At 40.4% G+C, this 14,995-nt stretch overlaps 2 protein-coding genes across 2 annotated transcripts in view; one reads left to right on the plus strand and one right to left on the minus strand.

Moving 5' to 3' along the window:
- Positions 1–5,930, minus strand: part of col4a6 (collagen, type IV, alpha 6) — a 146,420-nt gene extending 140,490 nt beyond the window's left edge. Inside the window, exons 1-3 of the mRNA XM_085450705.1 lie at positions 5,882–5,930; positions 5,614–5,737; positions 5,412–5,457 (exon numbers count right to left, since the gene is read on the minus strand). Coding sequence (XP_085306831.1) covers positions 5,412–5,457; positions 5,614–5,624 — 57 coding nt within the window. The 5' untranslated portion in view covers positions 5,625–5,737; positions 5,882–5,930. The remainder of the gene's footprint in view (positions 1–5,411; positions 5,458–5,613; positions 5,738–5,881) is intronic.
- A 1,559-nt stretch (positions 5,931–7,489) lies between these two features.
- col4a5 (collagen, type IV, alpha 5 (Alport syndrome)) overlaps positions 7,490–14,995 on the plus strand; it is a 66,430-nt gene continuing 58,924 nt past the window's right edge. The window contains exon 1 of the mRNA XM_085450704.1: positions 7,490–7,777. Coding sequence (XP_085306830.1) covers positions 7,691–7,777 — 87 coding nt within the window. The 5' untranslated portion in view covers positions 7,490–7,690. The remainder of the gene's footprint in view (positions 7,778–14,995) is intronic.

The following is a 14,995-nucleotide window of genomic DNA, read 5'->3' on the forward strand; positions in this document are numbered from 1 at the left end:
GGGAAGAAAGTGTGGACGTTTCTGTAACATATAGCCATAACTCCTGTTAACCCAAACAGATGACTCATTAATCAATTAATTGCTTGATCCTAAAGTATAAGAAAATGGTGAAAAATTGCCATTTACATTTCTCTGAGCAAAATGTTGTATCTCCTTTATTTGAGCAAGAGCCAAAAACTCAGAAGAATCTTCATACTTTTAATTTGAAATTGACTAAATTTATCCGCCAATTATCATAATAACTGTTTTGATAAACTGAACAACCTAAATGTTAGTAATCAATCACACTTTAGCTTTTTTTAAAGAAAGAATGAAAAAAGGCAAAGGTTGTGGGGAACTACTATTCACACCACAAATCAACTGGTAATGGATTGCTTGACTTATGGAAACAGAGAGGGCAAAAAGTGATAGGAAAACTGGGTGTGGAGAGGGGTAATGATTGGGTGAAGAAAGGCGAGGAGGAGGGCAGGAGGGAAAGAAAAAAGGAGGTGGGGGGGAGGACTGTTGTGTTGTGTAGGGTCTAGAACCCACAAATCAAGCAGTGATTGGTCCCTTCACTCAGCGTCTCTGGAATGTTCCACTCTAGCACCTGCAGGGAGCGGGAGACAAGTCCTGCCAAGCACTGCAGGAATTCAAGGGGGGAGGGAGGGAGGGTAGAGGAGGTGGCTATTTTCTGCATCAGCTGGTAATCAGATTAAAATTAATTATGAAATATGGAAAGTAAATATCTGATAAAATAGGGCAAACTATCTGATTAGACTAAATAATACGGCGACACTGAGTACTCGTAGATGTAAGAGTGAGTGGTCAAGTGGCAGGCAAAGATTCTTTGGGTTTATTTGACAGAAGTCAGTGAATTTTCCTGTTATTCCAGATCATTTCATGAGCACAAACCTTATACTTCTGCAACTGCAACCAGAACTCACAAAAGTTATTAACAAATCCTAATTTATCGACATTATAAATTGGAACCTATGGAACTGGATTCGACCAAATGACAAAAACGTTGTTTAATTTTTCGTGTGTGGGTGTCGGCGTTGGGTTTTTGTTTGAGAATGATGAGCTTTTTTCGGAGAAAAAAAATCTGAATTCTGAGTTTGAATCGGAATATGATTTAAGTTAAAAATTTAGAAACAAAAGTCGTAATTCTGAGAGAAAACACTGTAATTTTCAAGTTTTCGTCCAGAATTCTGAAATTTAAATAAAAATTCTGGAGGACAGTAAGAACAATGAGGAGTCAGACTTCTGACTTTTCTCAAAATTCAGAAAAAAAACTTCACGACCCAAAAATGCTTTTACTCAGAATTCTTCAGTAAGTAAAACGTTTTCTTTCAAGCATGACTCAGATCACCAAAGTCAAAAATGTTCTTTATGCCAGAATAAATACATAAAATTGTAAATTTAACAACACCTAAGAGTTTCATCATCTCATCTGTCAGCAGGCTGAGACTCAGTGGTCCATACAAATGTGCTCAGCTGGGTCAAAACAAATCTAAAGAGTTGATTTCTCGATGATTTCCAAATCACTTGCTCTAGTTTTTCTGGACTCCCTGCTTTCAGTCCCATCATAACGCCTCCCCTCTCCTCACCATTCTTCCTCACTCATGTGGGATGTTTCCCTTGTGCCAACAGTAGCGTCAGTTCTTACAAACCAGAAACCATGCAGAAGCTCCAACAGAAGGTCCTTCTCTCTCTATGTGTTCACTAAGTGGTAAAATAATTTATAAATACACCAACCAGTCTACTTAAACTACATAAGCTAGCAAACCAAAACCAATGTTACAACTCAAGCCGCTACCAGACGTACTTCTTTTGACTGACAGCATAACGGACAGGTGTAGACACCGTGACCAATCACCCATCGGTTAGTGAAGTGTCCTTTTGAAGCCTCGAGCTGAGTGTGCCTCAAAAACATGTCAGAATGTGTGACAACAGCTAAAATCCCCCTTAAGTTTAACTTTAGGTGGCTAAAGCATAATTATGGTTAACATCGGCCGTGCCTGAAATAATTCACTCATGACTTCATTTACAAAATATTTAAAATTTCAGACAGGATTCATTTTCTTGGCACTGTTGGTTTTATCATTGCAGACACACAGTGATAAGTCAGATAAGTAAATGAATGCCGACATGAACTTTTGTCATAAATACTATACCAAGTTAACGACACCTTTAAGTGCACTATAGGTTAAAGCAACACTTGCTAAAAGTTTGGACAGCACTTCAAAATGGCCAACTCACTATATGGTGAGTAGGATCACACAGAAGCTGTAGCCTTGTTTGTATTCTACCTTGATGCGAATCTTGTGTTGCATCAAATCCTTTGCACTTGTTATTTTTCCTTTCAGAATATCTACTGCTACTATATTATACAACTACAACATGCTAACTTATACTAGTACTACATATGCCCAGATAAGATTCCAAATAACTAAGAGTTGGGCTTCTGCAAGTAATGCATTCACCCTAAACTTGGGCTATCTTCTCGCTCTGTGCCATTGAGAGATAAACAAGTGTTTGCTTTTATCTGATGACGCTGACATCACCTGACAAACACCTTCCTGCACTCAGTGGTGCAGAGACAGGAATGAACTTCATATTTTAATTCATCCCAAAACAAACTTTAGCACGCACTACCACAGCGGTAGACTTAGCTACCATGGTTATGAAAGGCAAGACCACCCAATGAAGTCATCTGTCACTCACTCAGTCACCAACTCACACACACACACATACACAACACAAAACAACAGGGAGGCGGGAAGTGGGTGGAGGAGTCAATTCAAAGTCAGTGCAGCTCCATCAGCTGATTCCTGTTGGGATACAGGAGGCTTTCTGCCGCTGAATCACTTTAATGTCAGTCGGTCTTTGCTGAAGCACAACCTGAGCGGCATTTCCTGCGACTCCCTCAGCTGGGAGAGCTCAAGATCAAACTGCATGTAATTACTGCGTTATAGCACTTTTTTCCTTTTTTACTTCGTCCTTCTACTAAAGACAGTGAGCAAACCTTTAGAGGCCAGCCTGATCCTCTCCAGCATGACAAAGTCAAACACATTTTAAATGCTCCTGCCCAGCGATATCTACACAATGATCTGATATTTTGTCAGTTGTGGAGACTATGTGCTGTATTTTCAATGGCTTCCCCAGAGAAAAGACCAATTTTGACCTCTGACATCATCAAACAACGCCGCTGCTCTTTCTTATTCTAATTTTTATTGTAATGGTTTCGGCGCTTCATTCACAGCTTAATCAGCTTCTTTACAGATGACTGGTGTGAACCTGAGTAAACTATCATTTCCACTTCTGTTCATTTGATTGTTTGCTTTTCCACCAATGTCAAGAAGATGGAATTAAGGAATGCAAGACCCCAACTTCTCATTTACTCCTGTAGGACATACAGCCCTGTATCCAGCTTTAGACCAACGAATTTCTAAGGATTTCCAACTGGTTTTTAACAGGTTTATGCAGCTGTGAGATAAGAAAATTATCTCACCTTATGAAGGATACCACTTCTTCCCACATTTCCTCCATTTATAAGAAGTTCTAAATGTTTAATATCTAGTTGTTTAAGCAATATGATGCAACTGGAAGGTTATTATGGTTTTTATCTGTGTTGATATCACTTCATGTGTTACAAAAATGCAAAACACATCTGTAAAACTGCTGATAAATCATAGAGATACACTGATTGTTAAATGTTTACATATCTTGATATTTAAAGCAGCATTGTGTTGTTTTATTTTGCTGTTAATCCTGTTTGGTACAGTATGTGTTCCTTTCTGTAGCAAGAGGACAACAACGAAACAGCTATTTTGACGTCTATAAGCTCTTCACCTGTCTTTGAACTTTTAGCCCCCACAACATTTCCACCACACACCAGATAAACATCACTGTATGGATAAGTGCACACCATAATCTAATTTTAAAACAGTAAACGAACGCAGTAGAGATGCAGTCCTAAATACTGCACAATACTGAACACAAAAATAATTATACTAGAAGTATTTTTAAGACGTTTGTAACTTTAGGTATTTTACAGGAGATACAAATCAAATTTTAAATAGTGCATAACTTAGTAGAGTAACAAAAAAACCTTTACATCGTACGTTGTAGGTATGCTGTAGTTTTAGGGGTGCGGGCCATATCATGTAGTGGATTAACCTTGGGTTTGTTTTTTTTTACACTTTTATTATGCATTAAATAGGTGTGCATCATGGATGTTTGACAGGGCGTGGAACGATGTGTTATAAGATCACTTGGGCCCAAAGCCTGCAGTTTTTGCTGTTTAATTTTTCTTGTAAGCAGAAGAGAGAGAGAGCTGTCCTCATCACATTTTTATATTTAATATAAGAGGACAACTGAATAGTAAAGCATTAATGATGCACAGAAATTTAATGCATAAGTAAATGTAAAAAGGCAAGGTTAAAAGATTAGAAAATACCCCCCCACACACACACACACACACTGCAGTTTCAGATAAAATGCACTTCAGCTATTTATTTGTACTATTTGTATTTATATGTTATATTTCTATTGTATACATTAACCGGCATCTGTTGGTGGACAGCAAAGAAAGAATTTCATTGCACAAAGAAAAGCCTTTTCTCTTGTGACACGTGACAATAAACACTTTGAATCTTTGAATCTTGAATATAATTTTCCATTCTCCTCTAGAGGAATTGCACCCTATTTTGCGAACCTTATTATAAAGTGCAACTGAAATGATTAATAAACAGAAACAAAGTGGGCCTGAAGTACCAAAGCCCTCCACTATTTTCAATCCCCTCTGCAGAACCTCATCAAGTGAGCAGAAAGGTGTGGCTTGGAAAGGCACGCAGGGCTGATATCCTCCTAATTCTTAATATTCATCAGCGGGGCGGGCTTTGAATTGCAAATAACTGCGAGCGGGCCCACTCAAATATGAACTGGGGGTTTTTTTTCGATGCAAAAATGTGGACTCCAGCTCAAAGCTTAAAAAAGGGACCCACATACCGTGCAGTGTCTGGCACAAACGGTGCAACAAGCTCGTCTGCAAATGTTATTTACTTTAAATGACAATAACAAATAGCACTGAAAGACTGATTCTATTTAATAAATACAGTTTTTTAGAGAAAATGTAATAGAAATGTATAAAAGTATCACCATATGCCTCAGGCAGAGGCCATGCACAGCATTGATGACCTGCGTGTCGGCGATGTATGACAGTAACTTTGTAACACTGTAAGTCAAGCAGCTATCACACTTGTTTGTAACGAGACACCAAGCTCCCCATTTTGGTCACAGCTCAGCTGCTCTTTCACGAAACACAGCTCCATCTAAATCGGGTGTTTAAGAGTTTCATCTGCGCTAAATAAACCAAGCGGGGATCCTCTCCACCTGAGGAAGTGTCACAGTAAACGAAAGGGACTTACTCCGAGTGCAGACCTCGCCGCGAAGGTCAGCGCGATCACACAAATCCTGCAAAACAAAAATAAGTCTTTTAGTTATTTCCCTCCGAACTTATTAGTCGACAGGTACAGCAGCGGCAGAGGCAGCCTGCAAAGCCGAAAATTAACTTTGCAGAAATACGTTTACAGAGCCGTTTTAAAAAGAAATCAAAAAATAAACCCTTACAGGACTTTCATATTGATCCGACTGGCGGAAGGCGGGGACCACAGGTAGAGCTCGATCCCCTTATCTTCACCAAAAAGGCACCGCTTCAAACGCGCTCATCGACAGCTCCAAAAACCCCTGTCATCTACCCGGAGACAGAGAGAGAGAAGCAGTCCTACTGACCCCGATTTTAACACATAAAGCTCCAAGCATTAACAGCCAGCCAGCGTTGAAATCACACGTTTTGTTGGCGATTTCTTTCATAAAAATCAGAGCTTGTCCAACTCACCCAAGTTTCAGCGGTGCAGTCGCTGCTGCGCACTTCGTACTGGTGCGCTCAACTCAGCAGCCTCAGCGAAGAGGAGGGGCCAGCACATGCCTCCATGCCTCTGACTGCCACCGAGGTACCCCCACATACCAAGTACGGTTCGGACCAGCAAAGGAGGCACAGCGGTGTAAAGCAAGTCTGCAGTCCAGGTTTTAATCAGTGAAAAAGCAACAACATACAGAAGTTCTTTCAGAGACTACAAAGACTTTTATTCCACATAAAAACAAAACCCCACCGTTGTTAGCGCTCAGGTGGTTACTGAAGTTTAAAATGACCTTAGGACACTTGATGCAAAATTAGTCCCCAAAGAATCAACATGATGGATCTTAAAATTCATAACTGTGTTTTCATACCATTCACCCAAACACCCTCCTTATGATACATTTAAAAACTTTAACCGCAGATCAGTGTTAGGGATCACGTGTACTTTGCCCTGATCTCTGCTAATGCATAAAACTTCTTGAATTAAGCAGAGTACTCTTTAAGCTTTGCAACACCGTGTTCTCCCTAGAGGGGCTATAAAATCCTTTATTACAGTGCATTATCTTAAATTTTTGTGTCTTGTGTTTCTGGCATAGACTTTTCTGCAGCTTGTTTAGCACCACAGGATCCTAACTAGGTCCTCTTCAGTTTTGGACTTGCTATATAGTTTTTATTCATATGTTTATTTTCTACAGTCTCAATTTCAATCCTAACCATAAACCCAGTAGAGCTTTCAAAGTTTTTAGAAAGTTACACAACGTATTTCATGTTTTAAGATGAGAAAATGTTAAGTCCAACTTGTGATTAGATGACTTTTAAATAATACAAAAATGCAAGAATCACTTCAACTGTGATGCTTTAAAAATTCACAATAAAATCCTCCCAAAAAGTGCACCTTTAAATTATTCCACTGCAGGTCTTGATTCTGGTTTCTTTCACTCCAGTGATTGTAACATAGATAGTGTAATATTGCAAAGGTTGGATGCTGAGATGGTTGCTTACTGTGATTATGTGTGCTTATCAGTCCCAGTGTGTGCACATACAGTTTGATCACACAGTAACTTCAGCAGCATGTGTTCATATAAGTTCATGCAACAGTCTTTATGCTTCACACCACATTTAGAGGAAGGCGCGTGTGAAACGAGACAACAGGTACGTTTTTATAGGACGGAGGTTTTATTCTGTACTATTCTACTAGCAGCTTTCCTTCGTTGGGAGAAAGTGACCTGTAATAAAGTGGCAGGAATGTAACGTGCCGGGGCCTAAGGAAAAGAAAAGAAAAGGTTTAAAGTCAAACTCACAGCCTCGAGCGGTGGTCTGGAGTCAGGAGAAAGAATATCCATCCGCGAGGTTCAAACATAATGATTATTTACAGCATACTTTAACACGCGATACACTTTTGGGCATTTGGACCTTCGTGGCTCACACTTACGACCAGATCTTGTTTCGCAAATCACCCCAGATTTATTTTTAATTAATTATCTGTCTTGGGGAAGGTGCACATCCCTGATATCACTGCGCACCGCTTGTGGAAAGTAGATCCGGTGGGCAGGTTTACGAGTTCAGAAAAAGTGAGAGAGAGGGAACTGCAGAGACGCACGGTGCCAGAGCCAGGACCACTGGGAGTCTCTGCAAGCGCAACAACCGCCGACACGCCGAGAAGAAGAACGAGTTTCTTTATTTCTTTTCCACAGTGTGCGTGGGGGGAGCAGGGCTATGACACGCGTATAAAGAGCCCCAAAGTACAGTGCTAACGCAGGCGGATCTTTGTTTTATTCTCCCCAAAAGATGAGTAAAGACTCAAAGTGCCTGCGACAGCTCGGTGCGACTCTGCTACTAGTCCTGTTCGCCGGGGTGCAGCGATCCGACTCTGCGGTAAGTACGCTTCCAGTTCCTTGCACTGATCTTTCCCCCGCTGCAGGAGAACCTGCAGAGACCCACCGGCTCCCTCAGCGAGCGAGTAAAGTTTCTAAAATAGAGTCTGCTTTATAACAAGTGCTTCTGCTCTAATAATAATGATCCCGGTTGCCGTTTCCGTTTTACTTGCAAATAAAAACCATGTAATTACACCAATGATACACCTCCGCGCTCAGCTTTCATGGCTTTTTGACTGCTAGGATCACCTTCGCAGGACCTGCAGATTTTCTTGGTGGGAGATCGGACGAAGTTTCTGTCCTGCCCCCTTCGTGCGCATCTTCGCGTTTCGCGTACCTGCGGTTATTTTTTTCCGCCCTGTGTCTGTATTTTATTCCTATTCTCGCGTCAAGAACTCGGACGGATTCTAAACTCGGCGTGTGGAGGGAAAGCGGCGCGCCGATGCTTCCCTTAAGAGCCCGCTTGTGTTCGGATTGAACCTCGAACAGCGGGGCTGCTGTTCAGTCTTTTGTGCGTAATTTTGTTTTGGTGTCCTGAAAGAGGGAACTGTGCGTTTTTCTCTCCAGGTGTGTGCAGGTGTGCTTTAAGTTGACAGCAGCTGCTTTCAGACTCACACTGAAGTGTAGAGAAATGAAACCCATATTTAGTGCAGCTGATTAGTCTTTGCATTTGAGAGATGATTCAGAAACAGCAACACAGGTGGGGAAGTGTATGAGCGCGCTCGCACTTTTCCTCTCTTCGCCCTCCACATCTGTTTAAACTAGTGCTTCCTCATCCTCAGCTGTAGATCTCTAACATGTCGGGATGCCGATGCATCACCAAATCAGTGCAAGTGTCTCTCACTCAGGCTCCTCATATAATATTCCATGAATATTCCCTCGTCATTAATTATTAATGAGTCGTGGCTGCACGCCCACCACACACCAGGCGTGTCCAATCAGGTCTGCCAATCAGGTCTGTTTGCCGTTCTGTAAGTCCTCTAACACAGCTATTCGTGGTATGAGTGGGGTTTTTCATGTTTTTCAAATTATGCAGGAGACATTTGTGTGTTTGAAGATTTTATGGATTAGATTCAGTGTTTTGATGGCAACTGGAACACTGAACAGAGTATGAGCATCCTGTGAAATAACAAAAACAGCACAGGATCAGGTCTAAGACTAAAAAATCAGCATTTGAGAGTTGAGAGTTGTCTGCTCAGAGTTTATAAAGTGATTAGAGATGAAGAATAAATCAACAGATAGAAGCTCTTTCCTCTCCTTCAGCTGTAATATGTCAAAACTATGGTTTGACCTCTTCCCTGCTTTGCTTGGAAGTTGTCTCGGTATGACAGAGATTAAGTTTACTGCAATATTTCACCAAGGCCATGAAAGTTTATCAAGAACCTTGAAGTAAACTGTTAAAAGGGTGGAAAAAAGAGAAAATGAACTAAAAAACGTATAACTTTAATTAAGATAGTTACTTGCTATATTAACGGTTTTTTGACATTTAAGCGTAATGATACACAAAAAAGTCACTGAACTTTCACAAATGGTCATTAATGTCTCAATAGATAATAGTAAATTAGCTGTGTATTTTGGAGCATTCCTTTAATTTAGTGTGAAAGAAGACTCTTTAGGGAATCAAAGTTCCCCTTTCTCCATTAAAGCGCTCATTGAGTCCCCCTAGTGGAGACAGTCTGCCCTGATGTCACTGCTAGCACAAGAGATTGAAAGAAATGATCTTTTATGGCATGTCTTTGTCTAAATTTCCAAACTTGCGGGATAAAAAACCCCCCCTAAAATCAAAGACAAAGCAGCTATGTTCCTGTAACTTAAGCTGACATTGTTTTCAGGTTTAAAACAAACAGACTGGTGTATGTGCGGAGAGTTTCTCATTAAGTTTGAAGGAGAGAGCGTCATAAGTCATTTTTATTGCTCTCTCTCTCTCTCTGTGTGTATTAATCCTCACAGATATCAATCTCCATTCAGCCAGGTGAGGGGGTTCAGCGGTAATGTATACCTGGAGGTTTTCCTTTGAACCCGTCATGCAGTGCAAACCACAAACACACACTTAATTTGATGCATGCTTTTTGCGTAGCAAGGGAGGCGCACACCTATATACACCCGCTCGCCCTACACGTGACCCACATCTCAGGTGGAGTCTGTGCAGGGGCGGATCTGTCTGCATGTATGTGTGTGTTTGTGGTGAGAGTTATAGTCAAAACATCCTGACATTGCGGAGATTTGGAGATCGGCAGAGGAGTATCAGCTAACACATCAGAGCTGCAGCTTCCACGATGTCTTCTTCTTCTTTGGTGTTTGGTCTCATTTTTGTCCCCCGATTTGTTTCCTAGGATCTTCTGTCTTTTGTCAACTCTTCTTTAATCGGTCTCCCCCCATCCACTGCACTCGGTCTCGTTCCCTCATGTAGCGCCATGATGATGACGATGACAATAATCAGTCTTGGCAGGAATTTTCCAGATGCAAGATGTACTGATCATTCAATCAATCCTCTGTCTAATAATAATCACATTTATAACCACCATAAATCAGCCTGCGCATCATGCAAGTTCAACGAAACAAATTCGCTCTTGGAACTCCTTCTCACTAGCAGAAATGGTAACGTTCAGAAAAAAATCAAACATGGACAGAACCTGGTCAATTTCTTGCCAAAATTCCCCTGGCTCTGACTTTCATTAAACCCTTTTTTGGTACTAGGCTTCTGGCACCGGCACTCTTCAGTTCTTGAGTGTGTCAGCACCACATTAGTGGAAAAGTTTCACCTGTTTACCTTCTCCTTCTCCTTTCACCTTCTGTATCTGCCTCCCACTGCTCCACCTTTGTGTCTGTCCTTGAATGCAAATTCCATTTTTATCTAGCTTAAGGCTCCATAAGCAAGCAGCAGTGGAGGGAGCAACTCTCCAAAGACTTCCATGGATGGATATATATTTGAATATTAGAATCAACTATACGTGTACCCTGCAGGTTTGTCAAAAGATTCATTTTATTATTCAATTAGCATTTGAATTAATACTCAACAGCATCAACAGTTCCGTCTTTGCCTCCTCTAGTCAATAAACAGCTTCACACAGCAGTGATGCAGTCAGAAAGCCCTTCCCCCTCATTAGCAACTCAAGCAGTTGATGTTCACAACCCTCAACAGTTTGGAGAATTTCAGGAAGTCAGGTTTCAACAATGCTGGAGTATTGTAAAGCTTGTGGGCGTGCACACAGTACTGTCCAAAAGTTTTAGGCAGGTGAGAAAAATGCTGTAAACAAAGAATGCTTTCAAAAGTGGAAGTGTTAATAATTTATTTTCATCAATCACCAAAATGCAGTGAATGAACAAAAAGAGAAATCTAAATCAAATCAATATTTGGTGTGACCACCCTTTGCCTTTAAGGCAGCATAAATTCTTCCAGGAACACTTGAACACAGTTTTTAAAGGCTCTCGCCTGGTTGCTCCAAACATCTTGGAGAACTAACCACAGATCTTCTGTGGACATAAGCTTCCTCATATCCTTCTGTCTCTTCATGTAATCCCAGACACACTCCATGATGCTGAGATCAGGGCTCTGTGGGGGCCATAACGTCACTTCCAGTAATTCTTGTTCTTCTTTATGCTGACAATAGTTCTAAATGACTTTGGCTGTATGTTTGGGGTTGTGGTGTTGTGTCATAATGTGCATCTTGTATAATATCTTTGGCCAATCAAAAATCTCGATCCATCCACAGCTGCAACCCCAGTTGGAAGTAGATTTATCAAAGGGGTGGGTATTTACTCAAGGGGCACATGAGAAGCTGGGATTGTTTTGGATTGCAACACCAATAATCTCATAAAGAGATAAAATTAATACTGAGCAGAACTGAGTTCAGCTTATTGTTGTGGCCCTCCACAACAGCCCCAGTTTCTCATGTGGCCCCTCGGGTAAATGAATTGCCCCCCCCCCCCCCCCCCTCCTTTATCAGATAGTTTCTGTTTAGTTATCATTAAGGTAGCAGCTAGTGGTCATGCCTAATAATAAAACTTTCTGTAACATTATAATAGACTAATTTAAAAGTATAACACAATTATTTGTGTCAAACTCCAACTCTGAAGCTAAGAAAATTCTATCAGCAACCAGGCAAAAATGGCAGCCGCCAACTTCATCAACCCTGTTTGCTCACAGAACTACCTCACATACTTATCGTTGTTTTGTTTGTTTGGCACTACCTAAAATTGTTGTCATACCCTACCCCAACCTTACCCCTCCACTCCCGTGGTATTAAAAATGGTATTCGATATGAAATTCTAGTATCAAGATAGTGTAAATGGTGTGGTACTTATATAATGCTACGTGTTCAATACTTCTATCTAACATTAACATTTCTCTTACTCTTATGAATCTATTCGAGGCACCGTAATGTCACCTAAACATACTTTGACAAACCTCCATTATTCTAATTTGTTGCTAACCTGCTCATCCTTCAGTCTCTGTGTATTTGTGGCAGAACTTACACAGTGGTGTCAATGACCTTCGGATGCCGTTAGGATTAACAGGTGGTCAATGGGAGCAAAACCAAAAGCTAAAAAGCTAATTACCCGGATTGAGTACAGACATTTCTCTTCCCCCGTCCTTTGCTGCTTTGTCATTTATTCTCTTTGCATGAAGAAGCAGACCTGATGTAGAAACCAAAGTGAAAATAGCCAAAGATGCAACAATGACAGATTTAGCTGTAGCCCTATACTACTGGATACCAGTAGTATAGTATAGTAATAGTAGTACTCTAATACAGTGTTTCCCAATCTTTTGGAGCCACGGCACATAGTTAGAAAAATTACATGACACAAAAAGCATTTTGTTCACCTGGTAGACCGGAATTGGCTCAGTTTGTCCCCAGTATACCTTTTTTGCTTTCTTCTGAACACTACTGATGCTAGGGCTAGATTTACTACTTTTTCTTTAAAACATTTTTTTCTATTGCTATCACGCGCTGTGTCCTCTCACAGCATGACTATTATAGCATTTCTTCTTCATCTTCTTCTGTTTTACTGGCAGTTTGCAACCTATTTAATTAGAGCAGGTAGTTGTACTGCCCTCTAGTGGAAGAGAATGCAATTGTTCTGCCCGCGACTCATGCCGATCGCCTAAGAGTACCAATCAGGTGGAACTAAATAATCTTCTACAGCACACCTGATCCTTTCTCGCGGCACATAATGGTTGGGAAACACTGTTCTAATATATCTGCAGTAGTAATAGCAGAGCACTTGCATCAATTGCAAAGCTTCACCTAAACCCACAATTTTCAGTTTCATTCTCCTTGTTGTGGAATTCAAACACCTCCTCAACAATTTGCTAGTCAAGGCTTGCGTTTTTATTTCCATCTGGTAAATAAATTGTTACGTGATAAGAGCAATATGTTGTGACTAATAAGACCCAAACAGGTTGCAGACGTGGGTGTCTGCATCACGATTTTCCACGAGTTTCATTTTCTGCTAATTCAGACTGAAACAGCATCCAGTCATTTCCCTGTTGCCTCCTCTTCATGGGTCTTTAAATGTCAGGCTAGTGTGGACATCAGATTTACATGGACATCTTTGGTGTACTCACAGCTGAAGACATTTTTATTTAGAAAAGCATTTGATTAATTTCTTCTTATGCTGTTTTTATAGTTTTATTGTTTTACATTGTTTTATTTACTGTTATATTGTTTTATATTCCCATTTTCTGTGTTGTAAAGCACTTTGTGATTTTTATCTGTGAAAAGCGCTATATAAATAAATTTTACTTACTTACTTACTTACATTGGTGTAGTAGAAGCAGTAGAAGTAGAGACCACAGTGATGTATGTTGTGTTACCAGGTGTATTCATTTATTTGACATTTTGAAAAAAATTTAATGCAGAGAATAAAAAAAGTACGTATGATACGTCTTAAAAGCCGTCCCTAGTGTATACTAGGAGCAAAACCAGGGAAACTGGCAAAAGGTAAATGACTCTAGTAGACAGAATTTAATAATGCCAAATAATCATACCAGCTTTTTCTGGTGGTGCTTTAAGAGGTGAGAAGTTATGTGTGCAGGGATCAGACTTTGGATAGACTTGGATATTTTAAAGGCTTTTGAAGGTCATACAGAAATGAACAGGAAGCCACTGGAAGGACGTGAGGATGGTTTTCTTGTTGGCTTCAAATAGCTATAAGCAGAAAATCTCACTTCACTGAGCAACCACACTAGAGATAGGTGATAGTAGAGCTGATAAAGTCACAAATAAGGACTTTACCCCCAAAGGATGGCTGATCAGGGAGTTACAGGTGGATGATATCAGTGTCTACTTGAAGTGCACCATCAATTGATGGCTTGTAGGGGCTGTAGTGGCAGTAGTAGCGGGTTTGATTATATTGGCAGTAAAAGATCAACCAGAACAGTAGTAGTTGTAGTTTTAGAAGGAGAAGTTGTACCTGAACTTACATTACAGTAGGTGTAGCAGTAGTAGCAGCTCTAGCATGAGCAACAACAGTAGAAGAACACATGATATTGAAATAAAAGTGATATTTAAATGCTTTTTGTCATTTTTGCAACAGCAGGGTTAGTAGTAGTAGAATCTAACCCTAACCCTGAAATCAGCAAGTAATCATGAAGGCTGCAGCCTAATGTACACAAGTACTTTTCAAAATGGGAATTTTTTTCATCTCTTTAAAAAAAAAATTTATCCACATGAAAATGCGAAATAACCGATCTGAAGCAATGTCAATACCATGCCAAAGCAACAGGTGGTGATATAACCTTAACCGTGAAGAAATGTTGGCCAATCAAAAGCTCAGCTTTGAAGCCGAGTGCTTCAAAATCTCCACCCTGGCAAGAGTGTCTGTAACGCTCCATTTTCAGTAGGGATGGGTATCGTTTAGGTTTTATCCGATACCGGTGCCAAATCGGTACTTTTGAAACGGTGCCGGTGCTCAAACCGGTGCTTAAAGAATGGAGAACACAAAATTGGTCCAAAAACCTCTCATGTTCAGCTGTTTTTTTGTAAAAAGATAACAATGTTAGCCTTTTCTGCAGCTATAGGGGATTTATGGTATCACTCTTGGCTGGAAGCAGCGCTTAATCAATGGAAAAAACACAAACTTTGTCCAAAACCTCTCATGTTTAACTGTTTTCCACTTTTTCTTTGGTCATTTTAGCCTTTTTGGCCAGGGTGAAGGGAGTATCTGCCATCAAACAAGAGGACAGCCGCATGTAGCTATGATGATGTTTGCTAGC

This window comes from Copadichromis virginalis, linkage group LG3, assembly GCF_057382275.1.
Source record: "Copadichromis virginalis isolate Kocher_CV1m ecotype Utaka linkage group LG3, C_Virginalis_male_GT1.1, whole genome shotgun sequence".
Lineage (NCBI taxonomy): Eukaryota > Metazoa > Chordata > Actinopteri > Cichliformes > Cichlidae > Copadichromis > Copadichromis virginalis.